Genomic DNA, 18018 nt, shown 5'->3' with positions numbered 1-18018 from the left:
GGTGACCCTGCTGCCGAGCCAGACACAGACTTGTCTCCTTCCCTTATGGCTCGGCTCAAGTACAGTTTTCCCAGAGGTCCCAGCCTGCATCCTAACACCAGCAACAGTGCCTGGGGTGTTGAAAGTGCCCCTTCCAGGGGAAAACATGGGTCTCCGCACAGACCCCTTCTGTCCCTAGGGGGCAACAGGCAGAGGAGGGAAGAACACCTGTGAACTCCATGCCCAGCTCTCTGTGTGCCTGCAGGCCACCTCCGTGTGAGGCAGCCTCACCCCGCTTGTCTGCGGCACGAGGGAGGGCTTGAGATCGCCTCCACTCTTCCTACCTGGATGGTGGGTTCGTGTGCCTGCAGCTCCCCTGCCAGGCGCTTGTGCTTCCTCAGCAGGTTCTGAACGCCCTGCAGGTCCCTGCCATAGTCCTGGGAGCTCACTCGTAACAGCTTCTCCCTGGGACCAAGGAAGGAAACCCCAAATGCAGTTTAGACGTGTGAGGCCATCCGAGAGCGAGGGTTTTCTAAGAGTGGGTGTGTGGCTGGGGGGTGAGGAGGTGGTAAATTCCGGTAACCACAAAGGTATTTGGTGCCGGAGGCTTTCTGCCAAGCTCCCGACTTAATCCAAACACCAAGGAAAGTAACATACTGGGGGCACCTGGGGGGCTCGGTTGGTTAAGTGTCTGACTCTCTTGATTTCGGCTCAGGTCATGATCTCATGGTTCGTGAGATCAAGCATCTGACTCTGTGCTGACAGGGCAGAGTCTGCTTGGGATCCTCTCTCTCTCTCTCTCTCTCTCTCTCTCCCCTCCCCGCTTGTGTGCTGTCTCTCAAAACAAGTAAATAAACATTAAAAAAATAACATACTGATCCCCACCATACCCACAGCTGTAAGAGCCTTCCCTTTCATTCCCTTGCCTGCCTACTGGCACACCTTTTCTTCTTTGCTCAAGAACATACGCTAATGATTGGTTTTCAAAAACATTAATACACACATATCAATGAAGCCATGCACATACATGACTTTCATGGCTTTATTATTTTTGTCTACTAATATCAATAGTGAACTTAGGTAGAATGGGTGTAAAAAGTTGATACCATAGGAGTCATGGCAGTCGGGTTGCTTCCAAGTGTACAATGTTTGAACATCGCCACAAAGCACAAGACAGGGCTACGTAGACAAGATCATATTATCTCATTGCTTCTAAAGCTTTCTAAGATGTCCTCCATGCTGCCCTATATACAACACTTCCCTCTAAGTCATTGATTACCAGAGAGAATCAGCAGGTTTGTACGAGAGGAGCACGAGGAGGCAGGTTAAATGGGAAGTCGGGAAAATAATTTGATTTACTAAGATTTCCCCAAGTGTACTTTTTACAACGAAAGCAGAATTAGTAACAAACCCATGGCAGGTCCTGTGTCCAGTTCAGTGGCACCTTCGAGTCACAGGATAAACGGGGAATAAGGACAAGGATGTCGCCAGCTGAGTAAGCTGTAAAGGCCCAGCTGTCTCATTCTGACATCGCACACACTGTGAACCCTCTAGAACAAACACACAAGGTTTCTTAATTTTGTTCCCAGAGTGTACGTGAATTGCTCCCTACTTCTCCAAGCCTGCCTCCTTCTGCCTGCATCCAGTGAGGGAATTTGAGAAAAAGAAAACCAGTGTTAAATTTAGGCTAAGGCAGACATGATTAAGAAGTACTATCAACTTTGAGAAACAATGACGCGTTTCATTTCAGCAGCAAATGGGAACCTGTTTAACAGATCATCTATTCTCCTGGATCATTCACACAGTGTGAGTTGGTAGTACATACTCTATCCACGATTCCTCATCGTCTAGATCCTGGAAGAACTGGAACAAGGCATAGGCCTCTTTCAGCGTCTCGTGGTGTGCAGCCGCTAAGTTCCGGACATTCAGGAAGCGTTCATTGACATTATCCCTTTGCTCCACAATCTGGTCAACATTGAAAGTCCCACTGGAGAGCAGATGAGTTGCTGATTCATTCAGGTCCTTGAGAGCATCCTAGAAAGTGCAGGGGTGCTCAGTGAACGGAACCCCACAGGCTTTGAGTACATTCTGGATTTCAACTACCACTGGTTCGTGTTCGAGGACTGGGTGGAACAGATTGCTTTCGAAGATAATTTGATGATACGCCCTTTTAACTCAGATGGGATAAGGGTAAAGACAGTAACAAGACTATGTTCCTTAAACCGTACGTTTTGCCTGCTGGTGTTCTGCTTTGCATTTTCCTCCTCTCCCCAACTGGCAAATGAGTGTGAGTAAGTGTGTCTCCAAAGAGGACTGTCCTCTTCACGGTAGTCCTGGATTTGGCAGATGGATCCATAGGAGTATTCAAGAACAGCTACATGACCATAAAGTCCCTAGGCTGGCCACATTGGGAACACACCCAGCCTGTTCTGCCTGTTTTTCTGCCCTTCTAGCGATGTCGATGTCGTGGGGGAATATCATCGAGTCCTAAAGATCTGAACTTAGAAAGCATTTGACTTCTTGCCCTTCCTGTGCATATCTCTGCCGCGAAATAAAATCGATAATATAAAATTCTTCAGTATGAGCAGTGTCCTGGTGGCTCAGTCGGCCAAGCTTCCGACATCGGCTCAGGTCCTGATCTCACAGTCCGTGGGTTTGAGCCCCACGTTGGGGTCTGTGCTGACAACTCAGAGCCTGAAGCCCTTTTTGGATTCAGTCTCTCTCTCTCTCTGCCCCTCCCCCTCCACGCCCTGTCTCTCTCTCCTTCAAAAATAAATAAACATTAACAAAATTTTTTTTAAATTCTTCAGTATGAAATTAATACCTGCCAACCTGTTTATCGTTGCTCCCAAGACACATATCTGCTTGATACTGGAATGCACTGGAATTCTCCATGGAAATTCCAGAGTGCATATTTAATTCAACTTCGTTGCACCTGATGTCCCCTTCTCATCTTTTTGCCCTCTGTAATTATGTAAAATAAACTTGCAGTTTCTTTCCAAGACAGATCGAATATGAGCTTTGGAAGATAGTGAGTTTATACGCGTGCATCGTTCAAAGGTAGACACGATAACTTTAGGCCCCTCTTTCTGGAGCCTTAGAATCTACAGTTTCATGATAATTGGTTAGTAGTGATCATTGCCACAGCTCTGCAGCTCATGAATTTGACCTGACGGTAACGACTGCTGGCTGAGGACACTAGTCAGTTTTGGTCAGGTTTGCCAAGAAAGCGTTCCCCAACGGCCTCCTGAGACGAGGGAAGAAAGCCAGAAGCATTTGCATTCAGCCAACAGGACTGAGATTCCAACACCACCTACCTCTCGGGCCGACATCTCCGTTTCCAACAGCTGATGTTTCTTGAGCAAGTTTCCGGCCGAAGCCAAATCCCTGGCCTGATCTTTCATGGCCAGCAGTGTCTCTGCCTGGAAATAAAGGGATATGCAGCGAGCTTCCAGATGAAGCCTGTCCTTAGGGAGAACAACATTAGCAACCATGTCCCCCAACTTTCCCCAAGAGAGTCAAGTTAAATCCATTTAACTGGCAACATTTACTAAGCTCCCGTGCCCCCGCCCTTCCAGGTGCAATTACCTCTGAGAGCCAGAACTTAAAGTCCTGGATGCTTGTGTTGAACCTCTGTTGGCGACTCGCCTCATCGAGCTTCTGTCCTTTGTCAGCTGTTTTCTCAAGCAGGTAGTCCCACTGTCTCTGCACTTCCTGAAGTTGTTTCTGACCCAAAGAAATCTGGGGGTTACTATGGTCTTTAGGATCCTGAGTCCTGTGACAATGTGGAAGGCTTCGGTAGGGGGCTAGGAGTTAGGGCTTAGCCAAAGTCGGCCGGCACTGGAGGGCCATTTTAAGCCAGTCGTGCTCAATCTGGGTAAAGAACAGCAGGTGCTGGGAGGAAGTCTGAAGAAAGGGCCCTGGGTTGCTCCCACAGACTGATGCCTAAGTGGCAAAACCCTCGGCAGGAAGGATAGAAGACGCTAAGCCAGCACGATATCACTTGGGCATTAAGTCTGAGGCTTTCTCGGAGCCCTAGGTCCTGGGTTTGATGAAAGTGGTAAGGTCTGAGCCTCACGGTTTTCTCACTTCTTTTGTGTGGCAGCGGAGGGAAGACCGGTAACCACAGAACACGCTCCACATTCCTACCCACAGAAACTCTGAAGCGGGAAGAGGCTTCTCCTCATGTGCCTTTTAGCCCAAACCATCCTGAGCAGAACCCTTACCCTCACGGTTTCTTCATTGCCATCACATGCCTGCCGCTCAATCAGAGAGTTCCCCAAGGTGAGGACTCCCTTCACCTGCTCAGTTCGGCCGTTGACCTCATTTTCAAAGGCCTTGTGCTTCAGGTATTTCCTCTGAAAGGAAATCAGAAACTAAATCACCCTGGAATCTAGGGAAGTGAGATAGATACATTCTGGGTAAAAGAAAAGAGTGAATGCGCCGTCATAACTAAGGTGGTGACTTCTGAAGGACTCACCCCTTCACGTTAGACTCAGATGCCCCTGAGGGCAGGGCAGGGATCTCAACCATTAGGAAGAGTTGAGTGTTAGGGAGATACCCTGCATCCAGAAATCTGGGGATGCCAGAGTTTTCCAAGATTCCCATTTCGAACTTGCCTGAATGTTGGTGGGATCTTTGTAGGATTCATCACAGGCCGTGGGCAGCATCTCACCGATCCATTCCTCCAGATCCTCGAGGTCGCGGTAGAATTGTTTGAGGTCAGCATAGTCACCAAGTTTTGTCTGCTCAGCAACCAGTAGTTCTTTGAGAGCCTTCCATCTGGAGGAGGAGGCTAGGTCGCTCTCTGCCCTCGACCCTCGAGGGCAGATGCCCAAGTGATATCGAGCTTTGATGCCATACCCACTGATCTTGCCATTTGCCAAACTGTGCCTTCTCCTTTCATTATTTATAGACTGAAGGAGGAAGAGACTTCTCCTCAGGTGCCTTTTGGCCCCCACCATCCTGAGCAGAACCCTTACCTTCATGGTTTCTTCACTGCCATCACATGCCTGCCACTCCATCAGAAGAGTTCCCCAAGTTGAGGACTCCCTCCACCTGCTCGGCTCGGCCATTGACCTCATTTTCAAAGGTCATATATTATTATATATTACCCGTTTTATTACATTGATAGGCTTAGTTGTCACAGAATCTCATTATTTTCAAATATGAGATACAGTGGTTAAATCAGGTAATTTTTTTTTGTTTTAAGTTACCTTCCATGACTTTAATTCTGTGACTCTCGATCAGAAAGGCTTCCAAGTGTCAAGACAGTTTCAGGCATTTAGAAATGAGAAGGACTCAGAGTGTGACCCCCATCCTCCATGCTAGCCAAGAGGTCCCTTCGTTCCATTTTCCTTAGCTCACAAAACACTTGCTCAGGCCTGACCTGTCCAGCACCCGTTGTAACCGAGCAGCAATCTCTTCCTTGGCATAGTGGTCATCAGCAATGAGCCGCTCTGCAACATTACCTAGCTCCGTGGTCTTCTTGTCCTGGACAGAGGAGAAGAAAAAAGCCCAGATGCCTAGAGATTAGACCTCCGGGGCAATCCCAGACTCCTTCCTAGAAAAGAACAGAGACACCCTCTGTGGCTTCACACGGTGGGGGGGAACCAGAGCCAGAGGGTACATGACTGCCACGAAGGTGGATTTAAACTCAACAGGAAGAGCCGGAAGATGGCGGCGTGGGAGGACGCGGGGCTCACCGCGCGTCCTGCCGATCACTTAGATTCCACCTACACCGGCCTAAAGAACCCAGAAAACCGCCAGAGGATGAGCAGAACGGAGTCTCCGGAGCCAGGCGCCGACGAGAGGCCCACGGAAGAGGGGAGGAAGGGCGGCGAGGCGGGGCGCGCTCCACGGACCGGCGGGAGGGAGCCGGGGCGGAGGGGCGGCTCCCCGGCCAAGCGGAGCCCCCGAGTCTGGCTGGCGAAAGCGGAGGGGCCGGACGGACTGTGTTCCGACAGCAAGCGCGACATAGCGTCTGGGAGGTCAGAAGTTAACAGCTCTGCGCGGAAAGCGGGAAGGCTGGAGGACAGAGGGAGGGAGAGCTGCTGAGCCCCCGGACGGCAGAGCTCAGCTTGGCGGGGAACAAAGGCGCCAGCGCCATCTCCCCCGCCCATCCCCCAGCCAAAATCCCAAAGGGAACCGGTTCCTGCCGGGAACTTGCTCGCTCCGCGCAAACACCCAACTCTGTGCTTCTGCGGAGCCAAACCTCCGGCAGCGGATCTGACTCCCTCCCGCTGCCACGGGGCCCCTCCTGAAGTGGATCACCTAAGGAGAAGCGAGCTAAGCCTGCCCCTCCTGCCCCCGTGCACCTTGCCTACCCACCCCAGCTAATACGCCAGATCCCCAGCACCACAAGCCTGGCAGGGTGCAAGTAGCCCAGACGGGCCACGCCACCCCACAGTGAATCCCGCCCCTAGGAGAGGGGAAGAGAAGGCACACGCCAGTCTGACTGTGTCCCCAGCGGTGGGCTGGGGGCAGACATCGGGTCTGACTGCGGCCCCGCCCACCAACTCCAGTTATACACCACAGCACGGGGGAAGTGCCCTGCAGGTCCTCACCACTCCAGGGACTCTCCAAAATGACCAAACGGAAGAATTCCCCTCAGAAGAATCTCCAGGAAATAACAACAGCTAATGAACTGATCAAAAAGGATTTAAATAATATAACAGAAAGTGAATTTAGAATAATAGTCATAAAATTAATCGCTGGGCTTGAAAACAGTATACAGGACAGCAGAGAATCTCTTGCCACAGAGATCGAGGGACTAAGGAACAGTCACGAGGAGCTGAAAAACGCTTTAAACGAAATGCAAAACAAAATGGAAACCACGACGGCTCGGCTTGAAGAGGCAGAAGAGAGAATAGGTGAACTAGAAGATAAAGTTATGGAGAAAGAGGAAGCTGAAAGAAAGAGAGATAAAAAAATCCAGGAGTATGAGGGGAAAATTAGAGAACTAAGTGATACACTAAAAAGAAATAATATACGCATAATTGGTATCCCAGAGGAGGAAGAGAGAGGGAAAGGTGCTGAAGGGGTACTTGAACAAATTATAGCTGAGAACTTCCCTGAACTGGGGAAGGAAAAAGGCATTGAAATCCAAGAGGCACAGAGAACTCCCTTCAGACGTAACTTGAATCGATCTTCTGCACGACATATCATAGTGAAACTGGCAAAATACAAGGATAAAGAGAAAATTCTGAAGGCAGCAAGGGATAAATGTGCCCTCACATATAAAGGGAGACCTATAAGACTCGTGACTGATCTCTCCTTTGAAACTTCGCAGGCCAGAAAGGCTTGGCACGATATCTACAGTGTGCTAAACAGAAAAAATATGCAGCCGAGAATCCTTTATCCAGCAAGTCTGTCATTTAGAATAGAAGGAGAGATAAAGGTCTTCCCAAACAAACAAAAACTGAAGGAATTTGTCACCACGAAACCAGCCCTACAAGAGATCCTAAGGGGGATCCTGTGAGACAAAGTACCAGAGACATCACTACAAGCATAAAACATACAGACATCACAATGACTCTAAACCCGTATCTTTCTATAATAACACTGAATGTAAATGGATTAAATGCACCAACCAAAAGACATAGGGTATCAGAATGGATAAAAAAACAAGACCCATCTATTTGCTGTCTACAAGAGACTCATTTTAGCTCTGAGGACACCTTTAGATTGAGAGTGAGGGGATGGAGAACTATTTATCATGCTACTGGAAGCCAAAAGAAAGCTGGAGTAGCCATACTTATATCAGACAAACTAGACTTTAAATTAAAGGCTGTAACAAGAGATGAAGAAGGGCATTATATAATAATCACAGGGTCTATCCATCAGGAAGAGCTAACTATTATACATGTCTATGCGCCAAATACCGGAGCCCCCAGATATATAAAACAATTACTCATAAACATAAGCAACCTTATTGATAAGAATGTGGTCATTGCAGGGGACTTTAACACCCCACTTACAGAAATGGATAGATCATCTAGACACACAGTCAATAAAGAAACAAGGGCCCTGAATGATACATTGGATCAGATGGACTTGACAGATATATTTAGAACTCTGCATCCCAAAGCAACAGAATATACTTTCTTCTCGAATGCACATGGAACATTCTCCAAGATAGATCATATACTGGGTCACAAAACAGCCCTTCATAAGTTTACAAGAATTGAAATTATACCATGCATACTTTCAGACCACAATGCTATGAAGCTTGAAATCAACCACAGGAAAAAGTCTGGAAAACCTCCAAAAGCATGGAGGTTAAAGAGCACCCTACTAACGAATGAGTGGGTCAACCAGGCAATTAGAGAAGAAATTAAAAAATATATGGAAACAAACGAAAATGAAAATACAACAATCCAAACGCTTTGGGACGCAGTGAAGGCAGTCCTGAGAGGAAAATACATTGCAATCCAGGCCTATCTCAAGAAACAAGAAAAATCCCAAATACAAAATCTAACAGCACACCTAAAGGAAATAGAAGCAGAACAGCAAAGGCAGCCTAAACCCAGCAGAAGAAGAGAAATCATAAAGATCAGAGCAGAAATAAACAATATAGAATCTAAAAAAACTGTAGAGCAGATCAACGAAACCAAGAGTTGGTTTTTTGAAAAAATAAACAAAATTGACAAACCTCTAGCCAGGCTTCTCAAAAAGAAAAGGGAGATGACCCAAATAGATAAAATCATGAATGAAAATGGAATGATTACAACCAATCCCTCAGAGATACAAACAATTATCAGGGAATACTATGAAAAATTATATGCCAACAAATTGGACAACCTGGAAGAAATGGACAAATTCCTAAACACCCACACTCTTCCAAAACTCAATCAGGAGGAAATAGAAAGCTTGAACAGACCCATAACCAGCGAAGAAATTGAATCGGTTATCAAAAATCTCCCAACAAATAAGAGTCCAGGACCAGATGGCTTCCCAGGGGAGTTCTACCAGACGTTTAAAGCAGAGATAATACCTATCCTTCTCAAGCTATTCCAAGAAATAGAAAGGGAAGGAAAACTTCCAGACTCATTCTATGAAGCCAGTATTACTTTAATTCCTAAACCAGACAGAGACCCAGTAAAAAAAGAGAACTACAGACCAATATCTCTGATGAATATGGATGCAAAAATTCTCAATAAGATACTAGCAAATCGAATTCAACAGCATATAAAAAGAATTATTCACCATGATCAAGTGGGATTCATTCCTGGGATGCAGGGCTGGTTCAACATTCGCAAATCGATCAACGTGATACATCACATTAACAAAAAAAAAGAGAAGAACCATATGATCCTGTCAATCGATGCAGAAAAGGCCTTTGACAAAATCCAGCACCCTTTCTTAATAAAAACCCTTGAGAAAGTCGGGATAGAAGGAACATACTTAAAGATCATAAAGGCCATTTATGAAAAGCCCACAGCTAACATCATCCTCAACGGGGAAAAACTGAGAGCTTTTTCCCTGAGATCAGGAACACGACAGGGATGCCCACTCTCACCGCTGTTGTTTAATATAGTGCTGGAAGTTCTAGCATCAGCAATCAGACAACAAAAGGAAATCAAAGGCATCAAAATTGGCAAAGATGAAGTCAAGCTTTCGCTTTTTGCAGGTGACATGATATTATACATGGAAAATCCGATAGACTCCACCAAAAGTCTGCTAGAACTGATACATGAATTCAGCAAAGTTGCAGGATACAAAATCAATGTGCAGAAATCAGTTGCATTCTTATACACTAACAATGAAGCAACAGAAAGACAAATGAAGAAACTGATCCCATTCACAATTGCACCAAGAAGGATAAAATACCTAGGAATAAATCTAACCAAAGATGTAAAAGATCTGTATGCTGAAAACTATAGAAAGCTTATGCAGGTAATTGAAGAAGATATAAAGAAATGGAAAGACATTCCCTGCTCATGGATTGGAAGAATAAATATTGTCAAAATGTCAATACTACCCAAAGCTATCTACACATTCAATGCAATCCCAATCAAAATTGCACCAGCATTCTTCTCGAAACTAGAAGAAGCAATCCTAAAATTCATATGGAACCACAAAAGGCCCCGAATAGCCAAAGTAATTTTGAAGAAGAAGACCAAAGCAGGAGGCATCACAATCCCAGACTTTAGCCTCTACTACAAAGCTGTCATCATCAAGACAGCATGGTATTGGCACAAAAACAGACACATAGACCAATGGAATAGAATAGAAACCCCAGAACTAGACCCACAAACGTATGGCCAACTCATCTTTGACAAAGCAGGAAAGAACATCCAATGGAAAAAAGACAGTCTCTTTAACAAATGGTGCTGGGAGAACTGGACAGCAACATGCAGAAGGTTGAAACTAGACCACTTTCTCACACCATGCACAAAAATAAACTCAAAATGGATAAAGGACCTGAATGTGAGACAGGAAACCATCAAAACCTTAGAGGAGAAAGCAGGAAAAGACCTCTCTGACCTCAGCCGTAGCAATCTCTTACTCGGCACATCCCCAAAGGCAAGGGAATTAAAAGCAAAAGTGAATTACTGGGACCTTATGAAGATAAAAAGCTTCTGCACAGCAAAGGAAACAACCAACAAAACTAAAAGGCAACCAACGGAATGGGAAAAGATATTTGCAAATGACACATCAGACAAAGGGCTAGTATCCAAAATCTATAAAGAGCTCATCAAACTCCACACCCGAAAAACAAATAACCCAGTGAAGAAATGGGCAGAAAACATGAATAGACACTTCTCTCAAGAAGACATCCGGATGGCCAACAGGCACATGAAAAGATGTTCAACGTCGCTCCTTATCAGGGAAATACAAATCAAAACCACACTCAGATACCACCTCACGCCAGTCAGAGTGGCCAAAATGAAGAAATCAGGAGACTATAGATGCTGGAGAGGATGTGGAGAAACAGGAACCCTCTTGCACTGTTGGTGGGAATGCAAATTGGTGCAGCCGCTCTGGAAAGCAGTGTGGAGGTTCCTCAGAAAATTAAAAATAGACCTACCCTATGACCCAGCAATAGCACTGCTAGGAATTTATCCAAGGGATACAGGAGTACTGATGCATAGGGGCACCTGTACCCCAATGTTTATAGCGGCACTCTCAACAATCGCCAAATTATGGAAAGAGCCTAAATGTCCATCAACTGATGAATGGATAAAGAAATTGTGGTTTATATACACAATGGAATACTACGTGGCAATGAGAAAAAATGAAATATGGCCTTTTGTAGCAACATGGATGGAACTGGAGAGTGTGATGCTAAGTGAAATAAGCCATACAGAGAAAGACAGATACCATATGGTTTCACTCTTATGTGGATCCTGAGAAACTTAACAGAAACCCATGGGGGAGGGGAAGGAAAAAAAAAAAAAAAGAGGTTAGAGTGGGAGAGAGCCAAAGCATAAGAGACTGTTAAAAACTGAGAACAAACTGAGGGTTGATGGGGGGTGGGTGGGAGGGGAGGGTGGGTGATGGGTATTGAGGAGGGCACCTTTTGGGATGAGCACTGGGTGTTGTATGGAAACCAATTTGACAGTAAATTTCATATATTAAAAAATAAAAAAATAAAAAAATAAAAAAAAATGAGAAAAAAAAAAACTCAACAGGAAGACAAACATTATGAATGACACTAAGATGGGCTCTTTAGTACTGAGCTCCCTTAAAGAACAGACTCCTCCCATGGCCATCGTAGAGGATGAGTCCTGCATTGGCTGAGATGTTGGGGTAAACAGTACTTAAAGTCACTTCCAATGCTAAAAGTTAGGTTTTAAAAGGCCGGGCTGGCAGTAAGATGTTCCGATGTCGTGTGTGACCTGGGTAAGACTAAGCCACGGTATCAAGTTGCCCTATCTACCTCATAGGTTTCTGTAAGAAGCAAATGGGAATTAAAATATTTCTAAAGAAATAAGTCATACAGAGAGAGACAGATACCATACGTTTCACTCTTATGTGGATCCCGAGAAACTTAACAGAAGACCATGGGGGAGGGGAAGGAAAAAAAAAAGTTAGAGAGGGAGGGAGTCAAATCATAAGAGACTCTTAAAAACTGAATAAACTGAGGGTTGATGGGGGAAGGGTGGGAGGGAGGGGAGGGTGGGGGATGGGCATTGAGGAAGGTATCTGCTGGGAGGAGTACTGGCTGTTGTATGGAAACCAATTGGACAATAAATTTCATAAAAAAATATTTCCAAAGCATGAAACGACATGTATGTATTGGTATTTCTGTTATTATTACTAACATTTATTATTGGAACTCTTAGATTGGTTGTTATTACCTGGGCATTGATTGCTTTCTCCAAATCATCCCGTTTCTTCATCAAGGCCTCCAGACTGTCTAAGGGGCCTGCTCCCTCTGACCTCAGGAAATTCTCTCGTGCCATCATCCAGCTCTCGGCCTGATCACAGCTCCCATGGAACAACTACGGGGAATTAAAGTAGAGGTTATATTCAATCCAGGGCGCCAAGGACAGAATCTATCCCTCTCCTACAACACTGATATAAGAGATGCCGTAAGGGGTGCTTATATTCTCCCAAGAAACATTCATACCATGAATCTTACCTATACTGGACCTTTCACTCTTCCCTGAAACCACATCTTATGTTTTCAAATAAGCTATAGTGTATATTTATATAGGCTCCATTCTCAGGGTGAGGTTTCCCATATGCTGTGCCTGGTGGATGCTGGCTGGTTATTTCTTTCAGACTGTCATAAACACTACCCTCACGGTCGTCAATGACCCTCTCGTACATTCCCTCACTGGCTATAATCACTCCCTCTTCTTCAGCCTCAAAATATTCATACATTTTGTTTTATTAAGAATCATCTTACTGTGCTAGAATCAGCTGTCTACATGTCTAATTTCACTATTTAAGAAAAGGGACGTTATCTTACTAATCTTTCTGTTTCCGGGGTTTCGCACACAGTAGCGTAAGAATAAGAATCATCAACCAAACTCTCAATCAATGAATACATTATAATAATAATCACCCCATCCCATGCCAAGAGCTGACCCCCATTTTGTTTGGCTCTTCTAACAGGGATCAGAGCAGAGAACACCACAATGATGAGAATACAGGGGCAGATAGTCAAGGAACGTCCTTGTGCTTATGGGATGGTAAGTCCGGTGAAATGAGCATCTGGAGTAACCATGCACACTAGCATAGAAGGAATGGTCTGAGGCTATCCTGCTAAACGGTGTGAAGTTTGCTTTACCTGCAACTCCAGACATTGATGCAGCATCTTCTTGCGTTGATCCCAAGCTTTCTCCAAGTCACCTTTCTCTTGCCTGACCGCTTCGAGCTTTTCTTGAATTTCAGGGCTGTCATGGTGCCCACTTCTTACAAGTTCTCCGCCAAATTCCTCTAAGGCCTGGAAGGTGGGAGCCTCAGCCTCCATGTCAGCATAATGCCCCTGTGTTGGAAAACGGAAGAGACTGGTGATGCCAGTGACATCTCATCAGAGTCGTAAGATGAGGGAAGGTCGGGAGGTCATGTGGTCGGCGGCTATGGCTTTTGTAGCCCCTACCGAGTGTCGCTCCAGCAGGATCTCTGTGCCAGTTAAATCCTCAGCCAGCTCCTCTGATGATACCATGCCACCAATGCCACTCATCCAGTTCTCTAGGTCCCTAGAGAAACAGACATATTGGGATTGATAGGACGACCCCGCAGCTTGTTACAGGGCTACCTGTCCTTGGGTTTTTCCTCTCTAGAAAACATTTCTAGAGGAACACTTTCCATCTGTCTTTCTCTGCTTTGTAGGCCCTCTGCAAACAGCCCTTTCACTGTTTGACTTAATAATGGCAATCCCCCATGTTTGAAAACGTCTCTGCATGTATTATCTCTTTCAGGTCTTGCAATAATCCTGTACAGGATTCTGGGAACTGTTTTGTTGTCAGTTTGGAGATGAGGAGGCCAGCCTAGAGAATGTAAGTGATGTTCTCATGCAGTATGAGCGAAACAGACATCTGGACTGGAACCCAGACACTCGAATCCTGGACCGACACATATTCCATTACCCGTAATGATTCTTGTCCCTAAAAAGTGGATTCTTCAGTTTAAAGATCAATCTTTTATGGAATCTCAAGGAAGGCATGTCTTCGCTTTTACTTTATTCCTAAAAGAATCTAGTACGTGCTCTGCCAGCATGCACACGCACACACACACTCCATGCTGTCGATGAGACCCGGGCCCATTTCTTACTCCAATAGCAGTCAAGAGGTATGACAAGGAGAGCTAAAGTCCATCACCCCAGAGAGTAATGTCAAGTAATAACGTCCTGACTAGCAACACTGCGTGATGCCCAAATTAAGCATCACATAGAGGGCGTCCTTCCTCTTGTGGGAGAAACAGCAAATATCCACTCTGAGGCAGAAGGGTCTTTTCTCTTGTAAACTCATGTATTCACTTAGTCAAACAACTAGGGTTCACTGGGTGCTCATTAAGTACCAAACATTGCAGAAGAGACATATTTGTGTCTCCAAGGAGCTCACACTGTAGACTGAAAGAAAACAAACAAACAAACAAACAAAACACAGAGGCTAATACCTATTTCTTCAAAAACAGCCTGAAAAGCAAAAGGGTCATAAAGAAGTAGAATCAGGTCAGAGTTGTTTGGACAGGGGGGATATTATTTCTGCATATTGAAGAGTAAGATTTCGTAAAGAGAAGGAGGCAGCATTTGACTTGGAATCTGAAGTCAGAGCAGAATCTGTATATACACAGAGCTATGAGTACATATGTGATTGTGGGGGGCATCTATGGATGCTATTTATTTATATTGTATGAAAAATGATAGCTTTCCAGAGAACCTGAATTGGAGAGGGGACTGCCAAGTGCAATTGCAACTATTTACCAAAACTTGCCTCCTTTTTTTTTTTCCAAAAGTATTACATTGTGTCTACGACTTTCTGGATCCTCAATTCCCAACACTCCTCCCAGGAGACTGATGAGATGGGGCAGAATGTGGAAACTGTTTCACAGATAGAGTGTATATTTGCTCAATTATGATAACGTCTAGACTCTCTAGCAAGGCGATGGAAATTCTCTAAGATTCTATCTCAACATGTCTAAGCTTATGTCTTGATACTTGTCTTGACCCCTCTGACATGCGAACCGCTGCGCCAGCTGCCCCTGCTTCATGAACATGGTACACCTTTCCTATCCTTGTGCCTTTGTTTGCTAGTTCCACGCATTTGTTAGGATGCGTGTTTGGGCTGTGTTGTGTTCTACCATGGTTATCTGTGCTCCTCTGTCCTTTCTAGTAGAAATAAAACATCCATATTCTACAGCTGCTGACATAGCTCCCTGTATACCGTCCATGCTCTAGGCTTACTTGATTTACCTAGATGGTGTCACATTCCTTCCAACTTTGGTATCCTATGGCTTGAACTACCAAGCTGGAGCTTTTTGTCTTGCCAGAGGTGTGATCTGGATGTGGACATACCCTCCAAACCAGCCGTGAAGAACACCTATACTCAGACTGCTCCTAGAAGGTCTATGTAGAGACCAAACATGGAAACCGCCCACCCCACTTGGCATAGTCTGCCTCTGGAGCTTTACCTGGCTTTGTTGAGGAACGTGTAGAATTGCCGGGCCTCATTTAAGTCATGCTTACGGTCCTCCGTGCACCCTAGAAGGTCATCCCACGTCTCCTTCAGCTCCATTCCCTGGTTCTGCAGATCACCAGCGGCATCTGGGTGGGACTCACTGAGCCGCTCTGCCGTCTCCCTCAACATGGTCACCTGAGGAGGTGCAAGGACTGAATCTCAGCAAAATAACACTTCTGAGCCCTGGCCATGTCCACTCCTCAAATAGATGTCAGTGAGGTACAAGAACATCTTACTACTTCATAAAATAATGCCAACCCTTTGGGTACACACAATAACTCCCAGAAGCAGTCAAACTCGACATTATCACCCTTCTTTTTAAGATAAGAAGGTGTCAGTTAAGTGACTCTGCTGGTCAGTGGCAACATCAGTTAGGAGCCCCCAAGGGTCCTGACTTTTAATGTGAAGGTCTTTTTAACATGGACATTTTCTGTGCTCTTTTTGCTCTGCACGATAATACCAAGCCACATGATGCCCTGTGTTATTCCAGTGTGCATCTGGCAAGTTCCAGGCCTTTTTTTATAGTGGAGGGGGATTACGTGCTATCAGTTCCTCACAAGGGAACGGGAATATGATTGGCCCAGGCTATCCTGGGTGTGGCCAGTTCCCCCTCTGTCTGAGGCTGTGGGCCTTCTGTATGGTCTAGGCACCTGGAACCCACTACAGAGGTACTTGGACAGTACAGGTCATTGCAATATGCTTTTCCCTCTGTGTTCATGGTCCTGGGCATGTCCTTTTGGTGCACCTGCTGTAGGGACAGATCTAAAAGCAAGTATGGAGTAAGATAAGGAGAAGTATAAGAGTGTGGGACTGGGGAATGAAAGCAATAACGAGGGCACGGACAGGTGTAAATGAGAGGGGGGGATGTTGGGACACCTTGGGAGCGCACACCTCACCTTCTCTTCCAGAGGCATAAGGTCTCTCTCAAAGACCTCATGCTGCCGCTGAAGGGCCTGAACGCTGAACAGGTCTGAGCCGGGATCAGCAGCCCTGAGGGCCTGGAGCTTCTTCTCAATCTGCTCCTTCGTGTCATCTGCTTCTCTGGTTCACAAGAGGAAAAGACTAGAGTGACAGTGGATTCCACAGGCAGACCAGCTGGCTCCATGGAAGTCATTTCTACCATCATCCCCGTCACCCTTTCCGATGTGCTAGAATGTAGGCTCATTGAATTGTCCCGCCAATACCTGAGGCATAGGTACAATTACCATTCCCATTCTCTATAGGCAAGACTGAACCCCACGGGGGCCATTTTCGCAAGGTTATTCCACCGCCACCTGGTGGAGCCTGTCTGCACCAGCTGGCCTGGCTGCAGAGTGCACCCTTGACTGCTTCCTGGCTTTCCACCTTCAGTCCTTCTAAGCAGCCAGACCCGTCTGCATTTTCCTTTCTCTCCTCTGCATGCTCAAAAATACACGTATACACGGTCAAGGCATTCGGTCACCATTTTTTGTTTGTTTGTTTGCTTACTCGTCTATGGATGTGTGGACAAAGATTTGGAATCAGATGTAAAAAAATGGTCAAATCGATAGTCAGAGCCAATGTGATAACCTGTTGCCTACGGCTAGTTCAGAAATATAATGACTTAAACCTCTTGTGTCTACTCCCCGTTGCATTAGCTATCATGCAACCTGCGAATTATGCACCAGGATCCACGAACTAGAAAATTAGAGTTCCTTGTCTGGGAGGACCCCGCGTGCCAAGAAAGGAATCCACTACTGAGACGCCCAACCCCTTCTTATCTCTGTCTCAGGGGTGCTGTGCTGACCTCTGTGCGTCCCCTGCAGTCGTCAGCCTTGGGGGCCTTTCTGGGGTACCTCCTCACCTGTGAAACATCTGGACAGCATGGGCGCTGCCCAGCAGCTGTCGCTGCTCTTCTGCAAGCCTCTGCAAGGAGTCCCAGCGATTATTCAACTCCTGAAAGAAGCAGACACACAGGAGTCCGCTGGAAAGCTAACGCAGGTCGCTCAGCGCTGTCCAAAGACCAGACGAGGCTTGCATCATGGCTGTTTCCACGTGATCTCTTCCGAAACTGCACAGGTTTCTTTCTTTCCTGGATAGTTTGAGCTTGGCCCTCATTCATGCTGTTAAGCAAGGGATCATTTTCCTTCCCCAAATGACGTTCCAGGGTGGAACCATCAACCCTAGATCAGCAACCGATGTTTGCTGCTGCAGAGACTAATTACAGTCTCCAAGAGGTGAATGGAATACGTTGCCTTGGTAGTTAGAAGTTTTTACCATATTTCTGCATCCTAGATTGACCAAGCTAAACAACCACTTAGAGCTGTACTTCTTTATAAAGAGGAAACAAGTTATTCCTATGCACACGCCTTCTCCCTCTCACCCCATGTCGACTGCCATAAAAGAGACAGAGGACACATCTTCCCTGGTTTATGACAACCCAGAG

The 18018-nt window shown here is 45.9% G+C and overlaps 1 protein-coding gene across 1 annotated transcript in view; it reads right to left on the bottom strand.

The window, feature by feature from the left end:
• Positions 1–18018, bottom strand: part of SPTA1 (spectrin alpha, erythrocytic 1) — a 70625-nt gene that overhangs the window by 19405 nt on the left and 33202 nt on the right. Inside the window, exons 25-37 of the mRNA XM_042976326.1 lie at positions 17437–17528; positions 16511–16655; positions 15568–15749; positions 13535–13634; positions 13223–13420; positions 12285–12428; positions 5369–5472; positions 4599–4761; positions 4206–4337; positions 3568–3705; positions 3297–3401; positions 1805–2013; positions 324–444 (exon numbers count right to left, since the gene is read on the bottom strand). Of these exons, the coding sequence (XP_042832260.1) occupies positions 324–444; positions 1805–2013; positions 3297–3401; positions 3568–3705; positions 4206–4337; positions 4599–4761; positions 5369–5472; positions 12285–12428; positions 13223–13420; positions 13535–13634; positions 15568–15749; positions 16511–16655; positions 17437–17528 (1833 nt within the window). The remainder of the gene's footprint in view (positions 1–323; positions 445–1804; positions 2014–3296; positions 3402–3567; positions 3706–4205; positions 4338–4598; positions 4762–5368; positions 5473–12284; positions 12429–13222; positions 13421–13534; positions 13635–15567; positions 15750–16510; positions 16656–17436; positions 17529–18018) is intronic.

The sequence above is a fragment of the Panthera tigris genome, chromosome F3, assembly GCF_018350195.1.
Source record: "Panthera tigris isolate Pti1 chromosome F3, P.tigris_Pti1_mat1.1, whole genome shotgun sequence".
NCBI lineage: Eukaryota > Metazoa > Chordata > Mammalia > Carnivora > Felidae > Panthera > Panthera tigris.
Note: the sequence above shows the minus strand (reverse complement) of the source record. Positions and strands in the feature narration are given on the sequence as shown.